Source organism: Aegilops tauschii, chromosome 7 (genome assembly GCF_002575655.3).
Source record: "Aegilops tauschii subsp. strangulata cultivar AL8/78 chromosome 7, Aet v6.0, whole genome shotgun sequence".
NCBI lineage: Eukaryota > Viridiplantae > Streptophyta > Magnoliopsida > Poales > Poaceae > Aegilops > Aegilops tauschii.
Genome location: NC_053041.3, coordinates 588,089,889 through 588,113,006, shown reverse-complemented (window position 1 = coordinate 588,113,006; position 23,118 = coordinate 588,089,889). Strand labels below are relative to the sequence as shown.

Below are 23,118 nucleotides of genomic sequence, written 5' to 3'. Positions count from 1 at the left end.
CCATGGAAATTTGATGACTCTTCTTAATTTCAAAATACATGACATGCCCTTTGCTACAAATACGGAAAAGTATGCCGATATAGGGTCCTCTTGTCTGATTCCTTGTGAGCCTTGAATTCCTCAAGTTTCTTCCCATTAAACATCACTGAATTTTTTGCTGTGCTAACCAAACTCACGACAATGCTTACCCATCTTTCTATAAACCACAATTTAAGCATTATAGCTTCTAGGTAGGGCCACTCCACCCAACCATAGGCCTCCACATGTCTAGCGCCAATGCAAAGGATTGGTATTTCTTTACCTTATTCCTCTTCATAAAATTTAGGCACTCATAAGCCTTGATGATACTTTGCGAACTTTTAATAAGATGGCTGCATGCATCATTATGATGCAGAGGCCGGGGGTACGCCTCTATTTCCAAAAAAGAAAAAGCCATGATGATATTAACAGCGATTAACCTGCCTGGGAAAAAGCTGACCGCTCCTCCAAATAATCTGTGGCAAAACTAGCTCCAAACGGTTATAGATCACCTTTGATGCAATCTTATAAAGCACGTTGCAAAGGCTAATTGCACAAAAGCTGAAAGCTCCACCAAAATAATCTCAGGTATAGATTTATGGCTCATTGTGGGAATTTTTAGAATCATGTCTCGTCCGGCAAGAGTATTTTCTGCGTGCGCAAGTATCGAGTGTTTCCTATTTGTGCTCTGGTTTATTCGTTTGGTGTGCTTTGCTTCGTTAATTTCTTTTCTGTTTATTTTTTTTATTTTTCCTGCTTGGTTTCCCTATACTCTTCTTTTTTGTTTTTGTTTTTCTTCTCTGCAGTTCTTTATCTTTTTACGTCGGTTCTTTTGGTTTCTTTATAGTTTTTATTTTTATTTTTTATATACATGTTGACTTTCATTCGCAAAAAGAATAGATGTGGACTTTTTAAATACAAGTTATACATTTTTCGCGTACATGCGTAATATTTTTTAAGTACATCATTAAAAAAATTTAGACACATGTTAGGAATATATGTAAGAATACGTGTTAAAGATTTATTGTATGGTACAAAACATTTTTTCAAAAAACTACAGAGACAATTTTGTGTACACGTTGGACATTTTTAAATTTGCGATTAAAGTTTTTGTCAAATATATGGTGTTGATGTCTACCTTTTTATATACACTATACTTTTTACTTATACATAAGGAACACTTTGTTACACATGTTTAAATACATGATTAAAACATTATCATATAATATATGTTTTTATGCCTATTGTTTCACACACACACAATACATCTTTTGTAACATTTGAAACTTTTTTTATGGCTAAGATTTTCCAATATATGATTTTGGTTAAGTATACGTTTTTTATCTCTTATTTTTTTTATACAGAATGTACATTTTTCATATACATCATGAACTTTTTTTATATACACGTTTAATATTTCATAAGTAGAAAATTAATGTTTGTTGTAAAACATGTTGCAGGGTCTACTTATACATGCTGTATTTCATGCCTTATTATTCTTCATCTGTGATATTGCCTCAAACACCTCTTTCTCAGTGAATGGTGCCAATAAAATCTCATTCTCGTCTGTCCCGAGCTGAGGTATATTCCCAACCATGTGCTTGTCGAGAGACACAAAATTATCCTCAGGAGCACCAAACAATTGTTTATAGTAATTAGTGATACACAATTTTAGGTTCTCATTTTCTACAATTGTACCCTCGTCCTGCTCAAGCTGGAAATTTTTCTTCTTTCTGTGTTTTCCATTAGCGATCATATGGAAAATTTGGGCAATGTCGTCCCCTTAGACGACCTGCCGCACTTTAGCTCTAAGTGTCCATTTCATCTCTTCCTCTTTGAGAAGCGAGCACAATTTCTGCTCAGGCTCCTTTTTAGATGCCTGATCTTCCGCATCTAATAGGATGGAAGGTGTAGCAGATGGACTCCTCGTCATCGTAAACAGCAAAACAGAAGGATGCATCATGCAAGGAAGCTCATACAGTATTTTCAGCATCCATGGTGGTAATGGTGCACCATATTTATGTTCACAGGTCAATCAGTCCATCTGCACATGAAATGGCCTCCTGGTTAAGTATAAGAACTGTTTACACTTTTTCTGCTTCTATATGGTTGATCATAGTCTATTCTTGGATCATTACGTGTGACTGTTTCAAAAGTGGATGTACTCTCCGGAATTGAGTATGCCAAACGGTTAACGTTTGCATATCGTCAGGGGTTTTGTTTAGTAAAGGCTTAAGCATAGCAATGCGATTACGCACTTGTCGAGGATTAGAAAAACGGCCATCAATTTCAGTTACTCCCTCCTTCCATTTATATAAGGCCTAATGCGTTTTTCAAAACCGCCTTTAACTATTGACAAGATTAATAGTACATGAGATGTATAATGTGAAAACTATATCATTGGAAGCTCCTTTCACGTACGAATTTGACCGTATGCTTTGTGTAAGTTGCATGTCATATATTATTACTTTAATATTTGGTCAAAGTTAGTCTCGAAAAACGCATTAAGCCATGTATAGATGGAAGGAGGGTGTACTATGAAAAGACAGTAGAGAGAGCACTCTGTTGGTCGAATCTGAGCATGCACAAGCCAGTATACTCGCTTCGAGCCATTTGCCTAGCAAACCCTTCGTAAAGCTTGTGCTGTGGCCTAAAACATCGTTGGAACCCATCGACCTTATCGGGTATCCGCACCGTTTGCACTTTGCACTCTACTCGTACTAGGAGTATGGAGTACTACTCCACGGAGGCCATGGCTACACGCGCAGTGCTCTGCTTGGAGATCGAGCCGCGCGCTGTGGATGTGTGGGCCACTGCGTACGACTCATCGGGAAGGCAAACGGAGCGGCTGACAGGTGGTCGTGGACGGTGGTCGCCCGTATTCTGTTCTTTCATTGATATCGCTTGTTTCCAACCTGCGCCGCCCAATGGCGTGCATTCCGGCCTCTTTACCCGAGGAGTCACAGTCACAGCCTCGATGGTTTTAAGGTGCGCCGCTCCACCATTATCTTCTCACCCCCAACCTCCGCTTCCTCAGTCCTCAGCATTCCCATCCTCCACTTCCCCAGCCTTGGCCATGGCCAGTGCCTGCACAAACGCCACCACTACCGTGCGTTCTGTGCGGCTGTTCAGGATCGACGGTTTCAGCTTGGTGTCCAGCACCATGGGCCACGACGAGTGCTTCAAATTTAGGTGGGACGTCGATGGGTACGAGTGGGAACTCCATTGCTTTCCCTCGTATTTTTCGGCGGTATGGCTCAAGCTTATGTTCCTCAGTGATGCCGACGCCACATGCAACGTGAGGGCGAGTCTGGGCTATCTCCTCGTACATCCAGGGCTGGATGGATTATCCCAAGAGAGGCGAACGTCTGATGTATTCAAGCGTCCAAATGACTGCACACAACAAGTCTACCTCGTGAATAAAGTCGATCTACCAGTGCCTAGCCGTTCGAGTGACGATCATTTGACTGTGCAGTGCACCATCACAATTCTGAAGGATCTGCCGGAAGTGACAACCTCAGTGCCCGTGCCCACCTCGAACTTGCACTTGCACTTCGGTGAGCTCCTGCGGAGTGGTACGGGAGCCGATGTCACGTTCCTCGTCTCCGGTGAGTCCTTCCTTGCTCACAAGCTCATTCTCGCTGCAAGGTCCCCTGTCCTGATGGCAGAGTTCTTCGGACACATGAGGGAGGCAAGTTCTCCAAATGTTGTGATCGAGGACATGGAGCCGGCAGCATTCAAGGTCATGCTGCACTTCCTCTACACCGACACCGTGCCTGAACTTGACCATGAGCTGCAGGCTGTGGCGCCGATGGCTCAGCATCTTCTTGCGGCTGCTGACAGGTACGGGCTGGATAGGCTCAAAGTCCTCTGCGAGGGCAAGCTCTCTGGTGGCATCACCATCGACACAGCGGCGACGACTCTGGCATTGGCTGAACAGCACAACTGCTCGCACCTCAAGGCCAAGTGCATCGAGTTCATCATCAGCACTCCTGCAGTCTTTGACGCCGTGGTTGCGACGGAGGGGTATAGGCATCTGGAGGCAAGCTGCCCTTCAGCACTTACTAGCATTCTCCTGTCTATGCGTGGGAGAAGGTACTGAAGGCAAGCTGTGGGTGCTGAAGTTCAACGAGTCTATGCATTTTGTTACTTCCTTTTGATGCTTGATTTACTAGAACTTCATTATGATGATGTAGAACTGAATGATGCATGTCTGTCGGCTGATGATGGCATTTATCCTAGTTCTATGTATGTTCTGAGCAATTACTGCACGCCTGCATTTTCTCCTTTAGTTGGTGGATTTTAGTACATGCTAAATGCTTGTTTTGTGCAAAATCATCTCTTGCCAGGCTTGTTTTGTTATCCCCATGCATATTCCCCTGTTGTTTTTGCATACAAGACTGCAGCTGCTTGTTTAGTTCTTTTGGAACCAGACAAGACTTGATGAAAACGGTTTCATAGTGCGTCATAGCAACAGGTTTTTGATTGTTCAAACTGGGGTACTGTATAATTGGACTTGAAGGCTATCCACCAATCAGAGTTAGAAAAAGGATTGAAGACCGATCTATTCTAAATGCAGCTAGCAGTTCTACATGGTTCCATTCATATTTTAATCCCGCCTTGTTTTAGGTTGAAGACAAATATATTCTGTGAAAATCTTGCTAGATTCATGTTGGCAGTTTTTTTCCCAAACATCCGTGATTTCTGCTTGTATATTCAGAGTATCAAGGGTTTTTCAAGAATAGGGAAGAATCACTACATGCTTATCCAGCAAGTAGCTAGGTGGATCCTGGATCTCGTTGGCAGGTTGAGAAGGGTTGCCCTCTTGCTAGCATTTTAGGGTTGTGTAGTGAAGGCAAGAGGGCGACACGGAGCCCTCGCGTCGGAATAAGGGTGTTTATTTATTTGGTGGCTCATTTTTTTTTTTTTTTTTGCGGGTGTGGTTGCTAAGTATTCCATACTTTGCCATGTTTTTTTTACAAATTTGCCTTCTTTGTGCTCAAATTTTTAACCACACTTCTGCTTGCCAAAGGGAATCTTTTGACATTTCTTGTGTCTATGATAGAATCCTGGCTTAGGTGTGCCAAAAACTAAACAGCCACCTAACTTGAATATTTTGGGTTGTGGTAAGGTGTGACTAGGAACCAAACAACTCCTAAGACCTCCTTTTGTTCATAGAATAGGATATCATAGCTGTTAGATAATAACGAGATAAACGAGATACGAGAGCACACAGATTTTTACGTGAAAACCCTTGCGGGAGAAAACCACGGACGCACGAAGGCGCAATCACTATGAGGAGGAGTATTACAAGCACGAGACGACATGCCGTCTTAGGTGCGACTACATGGGGTATATATATGAGGGGCAACACATATGAGTCCTTGTAGGACAAGTAAACGAGTTATACTCGTATGCTTCGGTACCAACGCAAAGGCCCACACCGTATGTACTACGTCTAGTCCAATACGGTAGAATTTGGATCACAATTTAACAATCTCAACCTTGATCCAAATTCCCTCCAGTAGTCAAAGAAAGTGAATAACTCCATCCAAATCAGCATAAACACCTTGTGCGTCAAAGTCCATAGGACTAATGAGAAATACCAACTAAGCCTGAGCAAAGCTCAAACTTATTGGTCGGAACTGGCTTTGTCATCATGTCAGCAGGATTATCATGAGTACTTATCTTGCATACCTTCAAATTGCCTTCAGCAACAACATCCCGAATATAATAAAATCTGACATCAATGTGCTTTGTCCTCTCATGATACATTGGATTCTTTGTAAGATATATGGCACTTTGACTGTCAGAAAATATGGTAGGGCAAGATGAATCTCCACAAAGCTTAGTGTATAAAACCTTTCAACCAGATAGCTTCTTTGCATGCCTCAGAAATAGCCATATACTCGGCATCAGTAGTGGAACAAGCCACAATAGACTGCAAAGTTGCTCTCCAACTCACAGCACAACCACCAATGATGAAAACATAACCTGTGAGTGATCTTCTCTTATCCAAATCACCAGCAAAATCAGAATCAACAAAACCAACAAGTCCATCTCCAGTTTTCCCAAACTGTAAATAAGCATTAGAAGTACCTCGCAGGTATCTGAAAATCCACTGAACTGCTTTCCAATGCTCTTTTCCAGGATTAGCCATGTATCTACTGACAACACTCAATGCATATGATAAATCCGGACGAGAACAAACCATGGCATACATAAGTGAACCAACTGCACTCGAATAGGGAACTCTCGACATGTACTCAATATCTGCATCTGACTTAGGAGATAAAGCTGATGATAATTTGAAGTGTGCAGCTAACGGAGTACTTACTGGCTTGGCATTATGCATATTAAAACGACGAAGAACTTTATCAATATATCCTCTCAGACTCAGATATACTTTTCCAGACGGTCTATCTCTGGATATTTCCATGCCAAGTATTTTCTTTGCTGCACCCAAATCCTTCATCTCAAATTCATTACTTAATTGCTTCTTTAGTTCATTAATCTCTGACATACTCTTTGCAGCAATAAGCATATCATCAACATAAAGGAGCAAATAAATAGTTGAATCTTTGACAGTTTTCAAATAAACACAACTATCATAATTAGACCTTTTGAAACCTTGAGAGAGCATAAAGGTGTCAAATCTCTTGTACCACTGTCTCGGGGATTGCTTCAATCCATAAAGAGATTTCTTTAAGTTACAAACAAGCTTTTGTTTTCCAGGAATAACAAAACCTTCAGGTTGTTCCATATAAATATCCTCTTCTAATTCTCCATTTAAAAAAATGCAGTTTTAATATCCAATTGTTCAAGCTCAAGATCATGCATGGCAACAATACTGAGTAAAGTGCGAATAGAGCTATGCTTCACAACAGGAGAAAAGACTTCGTTATAGTCAATACCTGGAATCTGACTGTAACCTTTAGCAACTAACCTTGCTTTATATCTTGTCTCATCATTAGGAGAAACACCTTCTTTCCTCTTGAAAACCCACTTGCAACGAATAGGTTTCTTCTCTCTAGGTAATCTTACTAAATCCCAAGTGCCATTCTTTTCAAGTGATTCCATCTCATCATGCATAGCAGTCATCCACTTATTACTATCACCCGAAATAATAGCCTTAGAATATGAAGAAGACTCAGAATTACCTTCAATTTCTTCTGCAACAGATAAAGCAAAAGAAACAATATTGCACTCTTCAATTAACCTGTCAGGTTTATTAATACCCCGCCTAACTCTGTCACGTGCAAGATTCCAACTGGGCGGAACAATAGGCTGATTTGGAGTGGGAGTGACATGATCATCATTAATGACAGTTTCATCATGTGCATCAACAATTTCATTACCAGATGTATCACCTGAATCAATAACATGCTCCACCTGAATAGTAGGCTCCTGAACAATAGGCTGTTGTTCACTCTCAACGGGAACATTAGTAGATGAAACATCATGTAACATAGCAGATTCATTAAAGATAACATTTCTGCTAATAACCACCTTCTGGGTTTCAGGATTCCACAATTTAAAACTTTTAACACCAGACTTATAACCAAGAAAGATGCACTTAACAGCCCTAGGCTCCAACTTTCCATTATCAACATGAGCATAAGCAGTGCAACCAAAAACTCTCAACTGTGAATAATCAGCAGGTGAACCAGACCATACCTCAATTGGAGTTTTCTTATTAAGAGCAATAGATGGTGAACGGTTAATGAGATAACAAGCAGTGGAAGCGGCCTCGGCCCAAAAACGCCTATGCAAACCTGCATTGGACAACATGCAACGGGCTCGGCAAATAATGGTCATGTTCATACGCTCATCAACACCGTTTTGTTGAGGAGTATAAGGAACGGTGTAATGTCTGACAATGCCTTCAGACTTGCAATAATTCTTAAATTGCTTAGAACGGAATTCCATACCATTATCAGTGCGAAGTATTTTTACCTTCTTTTCAGTTTGTCTCTCAATCATAATCTTCCACTCCTTAAAAGCTGAGAATGCTTCATATTTATGCTTCAAGAAATAAGGCCAAACTTTTCTCAAATAATCATCAATAATAGTCAGCATGTAACTAGCACCACCTAGTGACTTTCTACGAGATGGTCCCCATAAATCAGAATGGACATAATCAAGAATACCTTCAGTTGTATGAGTCGAAGTGTTGAACTTCGCCCTCTTGTGTTTGCCGAAGATACAATGCTCACAAAATTTCAATTTACCAGGTCATATCTATTAAGAAGACCTCTCTTATTTAACTCTGCCAAACCAAGTTCACTCATATGTCCAAGACGCATATGCCAAAGGTTAGTAGCATCACAATCAGAATTCTTTGAAATAACTGGAGTAGCGTTACCTGAAACGGTAGAACCTCAAAGGTAATAAAGACCATTGGTCGAATTTAAATCACCTTTCATCACAATAAGGAAACCTTTGGTGACTTTCAAAACACTATCTCCACCTGAATACTTGTACCCCTTTGCATCAAGGGCACTCATAGAAATAAGATTTCTCTTCATCTTCGGAATATACCGAACATCTGTCAAAGTTCTGATTATGCCATCAAACATCTTGATTCGAATAGAACCTATGCCTTCAATCTTGCATGGTGAATTATCAAAACCCAAAACGGAACCAGCAGAAGTAGTGGAATCAAAAGTATTAAACCAATCTCTATGTGGACACATATGAAAAGTGCATGCGGTGTCAAGTACCCACTCATCATTGGTCTCAGCACATCCAGCAATAACAACAAGAGCATCATCGGAACTATCATCACGAGCAACGTTAGCAGAATTTTCACCTTGTTTGTTACCTTTCCTCTTTTCTTTATTCTGCAACTTGAAACACTCTGAGATGTCATGTCCGTCTCTCCTGCAATATCTGCAATATTTCTTGTCTCTGGATTGCGACCGGCCCCTGTGGCCGTTCTTACTTTTGCCTCTGTTTCCATTATTGGAGTTCTTCTCCTTTGTCCTGCCACGAACAGATAATCCCTCGGCTTGGGATGTACTTGAACCATCATGAGGCACCATTAATTTCATCTTCTCCTTAGAGTTCAAAGCTTCATAAACTTCATTAAGTGTGAGAGTATCACGACTGTATAATATGGTGTCTCTAAAATTGGTATAAGAACTTGGCAGTGAACAAAGTAACATTAAAGCAGTATCTTCCTCTTCATACTTAACCTCCATTGCAGCTAGATCAGATATGATCTCTTTAAATTCTGAAATATGACTCAAAACATTACCTCCCTCGGGTAACCTGTGCAGGAATAATTTTTGCTTCAGATGCATCTTGCTGGTGAGATCTTTAGTCATGCAAATCCCTTCTAGCTTTAACCATAGAGCGGCGGCAGTTTTCTCGCTCAAAACTTCCTGCAAAATATTATTATGCAAATGGAGTTGAATTTGTGACAAAGCCTTACAATCAATTTTTTCTCCTCATCAGTCCAATCTTGAATTCGGTTCTTCCCAAAACTATCAAGTGCTTCATCATAGTCGGTCTGTGCCAACAACGCCCGCATCTTGACTTGCCATAGGGTAAACCTTGTGTCACGGTCCAGCGGCGGAAGATCGTACTTCATGAAAGCCACGAGTAGATAAATCTGTGTACACAAAGTAGTACAAACCGGTAGAAAAATTCTGGACAGAGTTAATTAGCGGTCAAACAAACAGAGTAAATAGCACCTGGATATTGTATAAGCAGTGGACGTAGCAATACGACGGCAATAGTACTAGTTGAGCCAACTAGTACTAGTAGGTCACGGAGTAGTACTAGTACTAGCACTAGGTACTGTAGCCTTGTAATCTCACGCGAGTAGGAGCAGCAACAGCTTGGTAGGCTTGATGTGAAGCAGCAGACAAGCAAATCGATTGTACCTCGGGACTTGATCCTTCACGGTAGCCAGGCACACGCGTGACGCGCGTATATCCGCGAGGACAAGCGGCGGCTCGCAGATCAAAGTCAAAACCGACTGAACCGGTGACAGCAGAGATTGACGTCTCGATGGATATCTGCACTGTGCGCAGCGGAATCTCCTGTCGGTCTCGGCTTCGTACAACGTCGCAGCGGAAATCGATCTGAAGCCGGATCGCTTGGTCACGTACGTGCGGCCGCAACCCTAACCCTCGTCTCAAATCTCGTATCTGAAACTTGGCTCTGTATACCATTTGTTAGATAATAACAAAATAAACGAGACATGAGAGCACACAGATTTTTACGTGGAAACCCTTACGGGAAAAAACCATGGACGCACGAAGGCGTAATCACTATGAGGAGGAGTATTACAAGCATGAGACGACATGCCGTCCTAGGTGCGACTATATGAGGTATACATATGAGGGACAACACATAGGAATCCTTATAGAACAAGTAAACGAGTTGTACTCATACGCGTCGGTACCAACGCAAAGGCCCACACCGTATGTACTACGTCTAGTCCAATACGGTAGAATTTGGATCACAATTTAACAATAGCAAACTAGAGGGCGTGTATCTTAATTTCAATGGGAAAGAGATGTCATTTAGTTCATATGATAGTATTTTTTTCTACTAGGTCTAAGCAAAAAACAAAATCCTTTCAAAGGTGAAGAAAGAAATCAATCCCGCATAGGAATAGAAAACCATTCCTATAGGAGGAGGCTTGCGGTTAGGATCCACGTGGCTTGAGACAAGCTCTTAATTAGACAGTGGTGATGGCTTGGATGGATTAGCCGGACTTGACAGGAGACTACCATTTCTTATAGCATCTTCAGCCGTTGGCCCTCCCAGGACGCATAAAAATCGCCCTTTGAAGGCGAGCCGACGATACAATCGGCGCTGGGGGCGTTCCACCCCAGTCCCCGACCCCCCCCCCCCCCCACATGGCGATTTTTCATTTTTCAACCCCCAACCGCCGCGCACTTCCCCTCCCCGGGCCCGCTGGTCATTGCCCCTAGCGCACCCCTCGCTCGCCTCCTTCCTCGCCGACGCCACCGACAAGTTGAAAATGATACATAGATAGTTTACCATAGCATACATAATGAAAATGATACATAGATAGTTCAACCACTCGTCGTTTTCCGGCTCCGACTCGGTAATGTCCTCCTCCGACGTCTGCAAGTAGGCGTCAGCATGCCGCTCGTCCTCGGAGTCCCAGGACGACGTGTTCAGTTGAGCGGCCTGCTTCCGCGCACGCTTTTCCTTCCGATAGGCGGCTCGCTCCTTTCTCCTCGCCTCCCTCTCCGTCTTCCGTTGCTTGTAAAATTGGCGCTCGTGGACAATGTCCTGCGGGAAGCGTTCGTGCCACTCCGCCATGGCGTCCACGTCCATCTCCGCGATCGCTAGGCGACGCTGCCGCCTCCGGTTGTCACGACGATCCTCGTCCGTGAAAAGCCGCGGGAGATGCGCGAGATCGTACGCGCGCTGGCTCGTCGACACGTCGGGGAAATTCATATCCCAACGAGGCCGCCAGAGGCGCCACGCCGCCGCGTCGTACGCACGGGCCGCCTCCTCTGCGGTGTCGAAGGTGCCGAGACTGATCCGTTTTTCGCCGAACGAGATTTCGGAGGAGAAGACGCCGGAGCGGCGCTCGCGGACTCCGCGGAAATTAGCAGCGCCCAGGCGGCGCATCGACATGGTGGCGTAGAGGCGAGAAAGAGAGGAGGCACGCAGGAGCGCCGGAGGTGGAGAGGAGAGGAGAGGAGAGGGGAAGTGTGTGTCCACCGGCGTGGGGTAGGCTTTTTATAGTCGCGGGCGGGCGGCGTCCGCGTGGTCGCCGGGCATACGCGTGGCGCCGCGCCTTCACTGCGCCGCCCGTGAGGCATCAATGGATGCCGGCGCGGCAGCGCGCCGCAGCTTTGGCATTGATTCCCCCGCGGGAACCGAGGCGATGAGGACGACGAAGCGACGAGGAGCACCGCATCGCTGACTCGGGGGCCCGCGTTTAGTTCGCGCCAAAACCGTTTCATCCGGCGTCCCCCAGCGCACCGGGTTCGGCTTGGGTCTGCCGGCGTCAAATTCGGCCTGAGCCGGCGAAAAATGGGCTTCTGGGGGCCTGGCTGGGCCGATTTTTGTGCGCCGGCGCGAAAATATCGTCTGGGAAGGGCGTGTTGGGGGCGCGGCTGGAGATGCTCTTACAAAGCTTCAACATGATTCTGTTTTTGTGGATCCATGACCCACGTTGCATGTTGGCTGGTGCTACGTACGTATAGGCTCTATCTTACAAAAATATCCTACAAGTTTATAACTTTGAATTTTGTAGTCCAAACCGATACAGCATTGCAACACTAATGTGCAGCCTCTTGCTTCTTTGGAGGCATGCATTTTCCAAAATACGAACTAGTGCATTCTCTTTTGATCAGTGTCATCACCCACCGAAACCATGACGCCGCGTTTGCTATCCTTTGCAAACTTGTGTAGGAATTTTAAAGACGAACATAGTATATAATGGTTTTTCTTGAGCCATCAACTTTGAACAAAATCCTCTTTCCACTACAGCTAAACTTCTCCTTTCCAACAACCAACTTCTGAAATATCCGATTACTCATATGAAAAGCAATCACTTTTACCGAAACCTATCGTAGTCAATAGCCCCACACATTTGTGGTTTATAGAGCCTTCGTCATAAGGTTCACATCTGAGTTCTCATATTCACAACAATATTTGGGTAAAAAGATGTTTGATTTGGCAACACTGAACAAATGTTTCAAGGCCAAACAGTAATAAGAATTAAAAATGTCCACGTAATTCACAGAAACAAATTCTTTTGTACCAATCAAAAAAGTGTTCACGTATTTTAAAAAAAGTTCATCACAATTTAGAAAAAAATGTTTATCCAACGTAAAAATGCAAAAAAATAGTGACATTTTAAAAATGTTCACGTGTTTAAAAAGTAGGTTCATGATATTTTATAAACATGTTTATATATAATATAAAAAATGTTCTCATAGGTTAAAGAAAATGTTTTGTATTATATGAAAAGATGTTCAGGTGTTTTTGAAAAAACATCTTTTACAAATATTCAAAAAAATGTCCCAAACATGTATTTTTAAAATTTGTTAATCATGTATTCATAAAATGTTCAACATGTGCCAAAAATATTACTCATGTACAAAAAAATGTACAACATGTAGCAAAAAAAGTCGACGAGTATTTGAAAATAAGAAAGAATTGAAAATAAAAAATATGCATAGAAAGGAACAAAACAAGACCCCGTAAAGAACCCAGACAAGAAAATTTAAAAATGGAAGAGAAAGAAACAACCCAAAAGAAGAAAAACCAAACATCAAAAGGAAAACAAAAAAGAAAAACCGAAGCAAAGCACAGCGAACCGAAAGAAACCAGCGCACACAAAAAAAGGGCGTTACCTGCGCGCGCAGAAAAACTGCTTGCTGCATCGGCACGTTCGTGTGAACGCTGAAGGCGAGATGGAGTTCTATCTCGCAGCAAGGTACTACATTAACATTTATTTGTAGTTTAATTTAAGCTACAAAAACGTCTTCCATTTTCTCTACTACTATTAAACAAACAAACATATTCATCGTCAAGTACACCCAGCCTAATGACACGTAACAACGCGGACCAATTACAGCCTTACAATTAGGACCACTTAATTTGATCTAACCGTTAAAATTATACTAACCCTCAGTCCAAACTGCGTTTAGCAATTTACCTGGCGGACGAAAACTCTGTTGAGCTAGCGTTCCACGCCGCGCCCACCCCAACACATCGCTTCCTTAATCTAAGGGGAAAAAACACAACCCAATAGCAAACAGAAACCTGGTTTCAGCCGAGCGACGCGGTCAACACGGGGCCGCGGCGGCAGCTCGATGCAGGAGGCTCTGGCGGGGCTGGCGTGGATTCGGGGGGACGGCGACGGCGGCTGAGCTCCTCCATGGCCTGCTGCGGTTCCAGAGAGAGAGCTTCAAAGGTGGGAAGGAGATAGTGAAAAACAGAAGCAAGGGAGAGGAGGAAGGGCGGGGGCGCGGCAGCGTCGACGGTGAACCTCCGGTGGCGACGGTCTCCGGCGAGAGGCGGCGCACGGCGCCGACGCGATCCTACGGGGCGGCAACGGCTTGGAGTTGCGGAACAACCCTTTGCTCCGAGACGGCTTCCGCGGTGGACTGAGAAGTCAACAACGCCACAAAGACGTCCTCACCGAGGCCAATGGCCGTGCTCCACTCGCCCTCTCATCGGATAATCAGCGGAGACCAAAGATCGCCGTCCCATGATTTAGATATTGATTCAGTACTACTACTAGCTTAATGTGCAGGAACAAGACGGCAATAAGAAATGGTGGCTTGCTCCACCGTCACAGCCTCACAGGTGTGTCGATCTTGATCATCACATTAGCTGCTGTCACATTAGGAAGTGCTTATCATCTCATACGCACGAGGCTCTGCAGCTGGACAGTATCGAGAGAGCAGGCACACGTATTAGGAAGTGTTGGTACTTGGTTCTGTGGAAGACCCAATAGGATTAGTCACCGATCTTATTGAAGCAGAAGACGCACAGGTGTGTTGGTTCTGGATTCTCTTATTTGTGTTATTTCCCTTTTCTACGACTTTCATTCATTTTTATCTTCTGTATGTATTGATCTACCACGGGACAAATGGTGAGCGATCCTCTGTCAGTTACATTCCTTGCTTGTCCCTTGTTCGGTGGATTAGTATTTTTCTATCAATGGTGAGCGATACTCTGTGAACCTCATTTATTTTTCTGTCAACCTCAAGAAAATTTTGTGCTAAGATGATAACATGCAGGTAGATATACCTTTGTGCAGTACGAGCGGAGCTGGGTTATGGTGATGTACTTTTTGTTCTTGGAAGTCATATGCTCTAAATTGAGTGATCCTGAAAAAGCAAGCAACTAGAACAGTTTTCCTTCTGTAGTGTTTCTTTAGTTTGGGCCATCGTTTAGGTCAGTTAAGTATAGTTGATCTCTTTTGTCTGCTGCACTATATTACAATGATTTTTAATTTAGTGTTATGGACCATAGTTCACTTCAGTTAAATTATTTAATCTCTCATATATTACAGTTCAATTAAGTCAAGTTTCAGATTTGCAGCCACAGTGAACTTCAGTCAAGTTCCACTGATTTGAAGCCACAATTCACTTCAGTCAAGTTTCACTGATTTGTTCCCCCGCAAAAAAAAAAAAGTTTCACTGATTTGCTCTTGCTGCCGTCGGATGCTGACGAACGATCGATACGAGAAAGACGTCCCACGGCAGTAGTTTGTAGTACGTCAGAGGATCGCGTTCCGGATTGACATGGAGTCATGGCTCTTGGTCTTCTCCCCCACAATGTTTGCATCGGTGCCTCTCATCCCTCCATGGAGTCTTGAAAAGAAGCATTAGGTACAAGAAGCAGCAAAGCTCAAGTTTTATGTTCTTTAGCTTCTCTGTACAAACTTTTAAGGTTTAACAAGTTGCCAGCTAAGAAGAGGAACTTTTCTGTCAAAATTGTCAGAATGGACAGAAGGAGATATAAGCCAGGAAGGACAAGTCACCACAGTAGTCATAAAAAAAAATCATACGCGGGGTTCGCAGAGATCTTTATTCGTTTCATAGTATTGTCGTATGCATTTCATAATTGATATTTGTAGAACCAGTAAAAAAATAGTGATCAAGGAATTTAACTGGCCCTACATCAAGATAGTGTTGCACCTTACATATTAAAATTGATACTTCTGTGCAAGTTTTCTAAGGCAGGGGCTAGGGGAATTCTTCGGTGGTGTAACTTTTGAAGGAAAATTCCATCGATAGAGAAAGTAACAAATTGCATGGTTTGCTAATCATGTACATTTTCATAAATTTTTTTGATCGTGTTTGTTGTTGATGTACAAAAAAAAAGAGGATATCTTTTTCAAAATGTTTTCTTTGTAATGAAATGGGGGAGAAAATGTTTCTCAATATATTCATTTGTACAATGTATGTGAATTCTCACATCTGATTGTAATATTAGTCGATACGTGCGTTGCACGTGCAAGCTTACTAGTTTAGGAACAAAGAGTGTATTAATTAGCCCTCCGGTCGTCCACATGTAGTGCATGACACGAGATAAAGCCCCACTCCCTCCATGCCCCAATGAATGGAGGACGTATTTGGTGCAACCAAAGTGCAAAACAGGAGGAGACTTGCATGAGATCGCACATTTAGTTGAGATCTTGAGATCAACCCAAAAAAAAAATTTAGACATTTAAAAAAAATCTGAAATTATTTGTCTAACATTCATGTGGGGTATGTCTACAGCTCAGGAAAAAATCAGCTCAAAACTCACTATACATTTAAACATTCAAAAAAGAAAATTTCGAATGTGAATAGTAGCAGCTTTGGGTGAATAGTACTTTGACACTATTCACATATGATTTTATCTTTTTTGTTTCTATTAATGTAAGTTGAATTAGGAGCTGAAACTTTTTGTGCTTGTACATCAAACATTTATGTGTGTCTACAAAAAATTTGAGAACGTTTGAACATGTAATTTTTCTTTCTCAAAAGAAAATCTCATAGATCTATGTGAGATCTCACTCAAGTCTCCCCCGTCCAATCCAAAAAATCTGAAAATAACTGAGTAGATGTACGCAATATATATCTATCAAGTCTTAAAATTAAGTTAGTTAAAAATGGAACTCAGATCTCAAGAAACGAAAAAAAAATCATGCCATGAATGCAGTTAATTTAAACTGTATTGTGAATTGGGCCTATTAGCAGTACCACAGCTGATATTTTTTTTTACGAGTAAAAGCTTGTATTGTTCAAACAATATCCTGGTTAAAATCAACGTTGCTAAGCTCAAGCGCTCCCGGTGGACTAGAGCCCAACCATGCTACAGTTCTCCTTTCAATTCTAGCAAAGTCAAGCCAAATAGTCTGCTACAGAATTTTGGATACGCTTAATACAAGTAACAAGTTTTATGAAGAGAAAGCACATATTTAATCTCCGCCACTAATGAAGCAAACACCGATTTATCAGGGTCATCATCTTCAGGAAAATTGGTAAATCTGAACGTTGAAGAGAAGAGAATGTTCTTCCATACAGGCACAAAATTCACCTTCCATAGCATCCCTACAAGAGAAAAGAGTTCTGCAGGAAGAGTAGATTATGTTTCCTGTGGCATCTAGAAGTACCATCCCTGCTCCCGCACTTCCGTCAACCGACTAGGAGCCATCAGTATTCAGACTGACCCAATTCTCAAGCATAGCGGTCCACTTACATGTGTTCCCATCATTTCTTCAGAGCAATTTTTGGAGTTTCATAATCCAACACAGCAGGCCGTTTCCCTTTGATTGGATCGCAGATAGAAGCTTGTTTAATACTTATCATAGATTGTATGTGCTTGACAGAAAACGTTTGGAAACTTCCAAAGGCGGGACTGGATTGAAATGAACCACTTCATTCCTTACATGCCAACATTGCCATAGCGTAAACAATAGCATACATCGTTCAGTTTCATTCAACGGTTGCAAAGCATCCATGAACCATTTTGGACCGTTATGTTGTACGTCTTTTAGGTTTGTCGAAGGCCAAATAGTGTTCATCCAAGTCCACAAATTAACTGAATTTTGGCATCTACACAGCGCATGGAAAATGTGCTCAGGTTCTCTTTTGCAAATCGGACACAGGTCTGATTCGTCCAAACATCTCTTCTTCTTATTAGGCCATGTTGGGAGTGAGTTGGTGGCCATACGCCATTCAATTATTTTTACTGTATGCAAGGTTGTCAGAATCACAATTTTGAATCGGATAGGAGCTCCCATGCTAGGATCTCAAATTGTAGAATCTTAACTATGAGGATCATAGAAACATGGATTCTATGAACTAAAATCATAGAAGAGGGGTTAGTTTGGATCGTAAAGACGTAGAATCATACAATAGAATTGCGATTCTGACAACCTTGACTGTAGGTGGACCATTTTCTTCCATGAAATCCCAACACCACATAGCACCATCACGGGAAGAACTTGTGGCTGATTCGGATGCCCTTGAGGACTCATCAAAAGAAAACTTGTAGGTCGATCATGCCGAGAAAGATCCCAGACGCTCCAGACTCCAAGCAATAGTGTCGTCCATCTGCCTTGGAGAGGCCCGAACTTTTATGATCTCATCGGCGTCACAAGGGGAAAAGTAGGTCTCAACCAAATATGCCTTCGAAGAACTACTAGTATTTAACAAATCCGACACAGAACAGAACTTGCAGCTGCCTTGCGGAGAGATAGGTTTATAAGAGTGCGGTCGTGGGATCCAGTTGTCACCCCAAATTCGAATGCTCCGGCCATGGCCAAATCTCCATATCAACCCCTCCTTCAACAATTCTAGTCTGTAGCTATAGCTTGCCAAGAGGAAGATGGATTACCAAAAAAATTGTGTCCTCAAGTTTCCCGTGTGGGTAATAATGAGATTTCAAAATATGAGCACACAAACTATCCGGCCTGACCAAAATTCTCCACTCTTGCTTCACTAATAAAGCTTGGTTGAACAAGCGAAAGTCATAGAATCCGGTACCACCTTTATTTGTTGGCTGCTGCAGTTTGTCCAAAGACTTCCAATGAACTTTCCTTTTCCCCTTCTTCGCTCGAACCAAACTTGTAAGATCATCACAAACTTGTTGTCATCTCTTAATTCAGTTATGATCCATGTTTTGATCCTTGTTGTGGTCTCTGAATTTAGTTATCCCTGTTATGATCCTTGTTGTGAAATTTGTTTGAATTTACCTATCCCAGTTCTAGTACTAGTCCAATGTGTTTTATTGGTAACAACTTGCGAAGTTCCTATTTTATTGGGAACTAGCTCGTGAAGTTCCTATTTATTGGAACTAGCTTACCAACAACATGACAAATACTGGAAACTAGGAACTAGCTTGCCAAAAACATGGCACAAACTGTAAACTGGAAACTAACATTCTCACACACTAAACTACATATATAGTTCATACCATAGCACAAATAGAGTAGCATAGTTCATACAACACCAGAAATATAGGTAGTTATCATAGTGCATACAACAGAACAAATATAGGCAGGTAGCATAGGGCATACAACATCACTAATGTAGACTAACTCTTAGCCACTCAGCTAAATGACATATTCCTCATCACAAATCCCCTTGAACTTCTTCAGCTTGCCCTTGTAAATTTCCCTAACTTTAAGCAGCTCAGAAATGGCTATCTCTAGCTGCTTCTTCTCCTTTTTATCTTATCCCTCTCCTTAATCACCTCAAGCTTGTCACTGGTTAGCTATTTTTTATCCTTCTCCTGGTTTTGGAGTTCACTCTTGAGAAGATGCATCTCCTTCTTGAGTCCATCCATTTCCTATCCCGCTTCAGCTCATGTTGCTCATTTCTCATATTTCCGGTCAATTCTCCTTGCACTTTATGAATGGCCTTCAGATCACTTATGACATATTGCTTCTTGTCCAGTTGCTTCTCCAAGGCTTCAGTGTCCTCGGACATTATTCTCTTGTGAATTTCTTGATATGTCCTTTGCACTTGTTCATCTTGTTCACGTCAGCAACAAGGGTGGTGTACGGAAGGTGCAATGTGTTAACCTTGTCTTGAAGCTTGAGCACTACCTTTGCATGATCAAGCCCTTCCTAGGTTCTAGCAAGACAACATTCTTCATATGTTCTCCAAAGCTTCTGAAGAGCTTTTTTCATAGCTTTAGGAGACTCTATATCAACCCATTGAATATAGCCACACTTACCTAGCTGCAATACTAAACAATTGAAAAGGCATTAACACTGAACCATAAGCAACTAAAATATAAATGAATTAAGACATTTACTCAAATCATTCACACTACCTCTGTTAACAGAATTAAGACATTTGCCAAAATAAATAAGACAATTAGCATTTGTCAACTGGCCAAAAATTCAAATTGAGACTTGCCTGGCTATCATATAATTCACATTTACTAACAATTAATGGTACCACAACTCAAATCATTTACATTACCAAAGAATGGTACAACAGAGATAACTGCTAACTGCATTAATACATTTGGCCAAAATACTAAGACAATTGGCATTTCGAATTTGGTATTTGGCAAAGAATTATAGTCACTTGCCATCTGAAAAAAATATCATATTAACACTAGCCTACATGTTATATGATTCACAATTAACACTGCTCATATCACTAACAATGGAGTTAATGTTCATCATAGAGATAACTAAATTCAGAGCAACTGCACACATTTGGCCAAATAATGCAGTAAAAAAATGTAGAAACACTTGGCTTGCATTCGCCGACTGAATCTTGTTCCGAATGCACACAATTAGTACTTACTCAACTAAATAGTATTTCCAAAAGTACACAAATTATGAAAACTGTTAACATAACAAAGATTAACACAGAGGAAAAGAGCAGGGCATGGATTGCTGCTTAATTCTTTACCACATATATAAACCTCCTTCCAGTTAGGCTACCTTAAAATGGTAATAATTTCTTGGCAACTTTTCGGTGGTAGCAAAGAACATGGCCCTCCTCTGTCTCCACATCATCTTTAAAGTCCGAGTCACCTATGGTTATAAGGGGCTACATTGAGTTCAAAAGGAATTGGGAGTGGCCAAATGTACTGGTTGAGGTCCAAATCACCACGAATAGAAAATCCCCAAATCCTACCAACAACCTAACCCTAGCCTACCAGACAGAGTACATTAGATGCTTACATCAGAGTTGAACTGCACCATGTCATCGTCGCTGCTCTCCTCTCCATCTTTCTGGGAACACATTGCGGCCCGACAGCGAAGGTGAGTGGCGTCGTCGGCAGCAGCGCAAAGGTGGAGAGAGGAGAGGGAGCGCGAGAGGGGAGTGAGGGAGAGTTGGACTGTTTCTCTTTACCGGAACGTTCCGACCGGCGCGGTCGGACCGGCCGTCGACGGCCCTTACATGTGTGTCGTCTCCCCTCTCGCCACGTGGATGATTGGCCACATCAAAACGTGCTAAAAAAGGTCAGTGTTTTTTGCCGATGTTAGATTTTCGGTGCGGTGCAAAATGCAGCGTTTTGTAAAGTAGTGTTTTTTGCTAATTGTGACGCGATCGTGGCGGGTTTTGTGCATTTTAATCCTACATCTGTATTACACAACAAAAGGCCGGTCCAGATGATTACTGGGGTAGCGAATTCTACTACTACATGAGTAGTACATTGGTTCGAACTTTGAAAACCTCATGGAGGATTCCTCGCTGGAGTCCTTGTGGCGGTGACGGTGGCTCCATCCTGCAGCAAAATTCTTTGCGGTGCGGACGGTTCTCGTGGACGGCTGCTTGTTGGTCTGAGCGGTTGTACTACATTATGGAAAACTGTTATTGTGTCATTTTATCTGAATAAAGTAACTTCTATTCTAGAAAAACATAGGCAATACGTACTGTATACTTGGTCCACAGCTAGTGTACTCCACACTATTCCACTTTCCACAGATGAATCGAGGAATGAACGCTCGAGAGCACGCTCGCTGTCATTACTTCAACAGAGATAACTCTCCGCGCTTCCCCTACGCTACTTGTGCCGCAGTGCACGCGATTGAAACGTCACCGAGGCCAGGCGAGGCGCACCAAGATCATCGTCAAAGCGACGCATCGCATCCTTGGAAGCGGTGCCTGATCGAGTCGCCGCCTCGCTATAAATGTCACAGTGCTCCAGTCCATCGCTCCATCTCCAGCCAGCACGCTGCACACTGGCTCTGTCCGCGCGGCTGTTCAAGATCTACGTTTCTCATGGCGACCACCTGCACGGTCCTCACCGGCGCCGTGCGTGCCGTGAAGCTGCTCAAGATCGACAGTTTCCGCCTGGCGTACAAGACCATGCGCGAAGGTGAGTTCCTCAGAACCAGCTGGAACGTCGACGGCCACGACGTCGAAATCCGGTGGTACCCTGGGACAGCGTGGGCACCGCACGAGCTCATGTTCCTCACCTGCAACGTGAGGGCGAGCTTTGGTTGTCTCCTGGTGCACCCGAGGCTACCAAACAATTCCAACGAAGAAAAGACCGTGTGGCATGTGTTCAACCGCCCCAACGAATGTTCGCCTCGAGTCTCGCTTGTGGACAGATCCGTTCTGCTGGATCAGACTTCACGCCAAGGAGACTACTTGACCGTCCAGTGCACCGTCACGATTTTGAAGGAGAGCTTGCTTATACGACAACGACGGTGCCTGCGCCGGCATCCAACATGCACCAGCACTTCCGGGAGCTACTGCAGAACGGTACGGGAGCTGACGTCACGTTCCTCGTCTCCGGCAAGACCTTCGCGGCGCACAAGCTCGTGCCCGCCGCGAGATCCCCCGTTTTCATGGCCGAGTTCTTCGGCGACATGAAGGAGAAGAGCTCCTGGATCGTGGAGATCAAGGACATGGAGGCAGCCGTGTTCGGGGCGCTGCTGGAGTTTATCTACACCGACAATGTTCCTGAACTTGACCGGGAGCTGGAAGCCGTGGCAACGATGGCTCAGCATCTGCTTGCGGCGGCTGACAGGTACGGGCTGGACAGGCTCAAAATTATCTGCGAGGGCAAGCTCGTCGTTGGCATCAGTGCATCACCGTCGAGACGGCGGCGACTACTTTGGCTTTGGCTGAGCAGCACAATTGTCCGCACCTCAAGGGGAAGTGCATTGAGTTTATCATCAGTACTCCTGCGATCCTTGATGCCGTGGTGGCGACGGAGGGGTATAAGCATCTGGAGGCAAGCTGCCCTTCTGCGCTCACTAGCATTGTCCTGTGCCTGTCTACGCGTGGGAGAAGGAACTGAAGCGTTGCTAGTCGGCTAGTCGCTAAAGTCCAAGTTTTTGGTGCTTTCACCTTGGATGCATGATCTAGCAGAACTTAGGAGTAAGCCTGTCTTTGGCCTAATATAATGGTGGCATTTATGCTACATCTATATATGTCCGAGCAACTAGTGTGCCCTGCATTTGCTCCTTGAATTCGATGGATCTAGTTTCGTGCCAAATGCTTCAGGATGTGGGGAAATCACCACTTTTTGGGTTAGTTTTTCATCATTGTGCCCTTGTTGTTTCATGAGTAATCTTATATTTGATTAGAATCAGTGAGAACATCAAAGGAAAATGAAAACGGCTTTTCTACTTACCATGTGCCTCTCTTGAGTATGGAAACTTGCTTGAAC

At 43.2% G+C, this 23,118-nt stretch overlaps 2 protein-coding genes across 2 annotated transcripts; both read left to right on the top strand.

Moving 5' to 3' along the window:
• Positions 1-3,029: 3,029 nt before the first annotated feature.
• LOC109786651 (BTB/POZ and MATH domain-containing protein 1-like) lies at positions 3,030-4,309 on the top strand. The gene has a single exon (XM_020345227.4). It carries the CDS (start codon positions 3,095-3,097, stop codon positions 4,118-4,120), a length of 1,026 nt encoding a protein of 341 aa, XP_020200816.1. The 5' UTR covers positions 3,030-3,094; the 3' UTR covers positions 4,121-4,309.
• A 17,410-nt stretch (positions 4,310-21,719) lies between these two features.
• LOC109786658 (BTB/POZ and MATH domain-containing protein 4-like) lies at positions 21,720-22,765 on the top strand. Its single transcript, XM_073503025.1, has 2 exons — positions 21,720-21,992; positions 22,052-22,765. The coding sequence occupies exons 1-2, from the start codon at positions 21,720-21,722 to the stop codon at positions 22,763-22,765; spliced, it is 987 nt and encodes a 328-aa protein (XP_073359126.1).
• Positions 22,766-23,118: the final 353 nt, after the last annotated feature.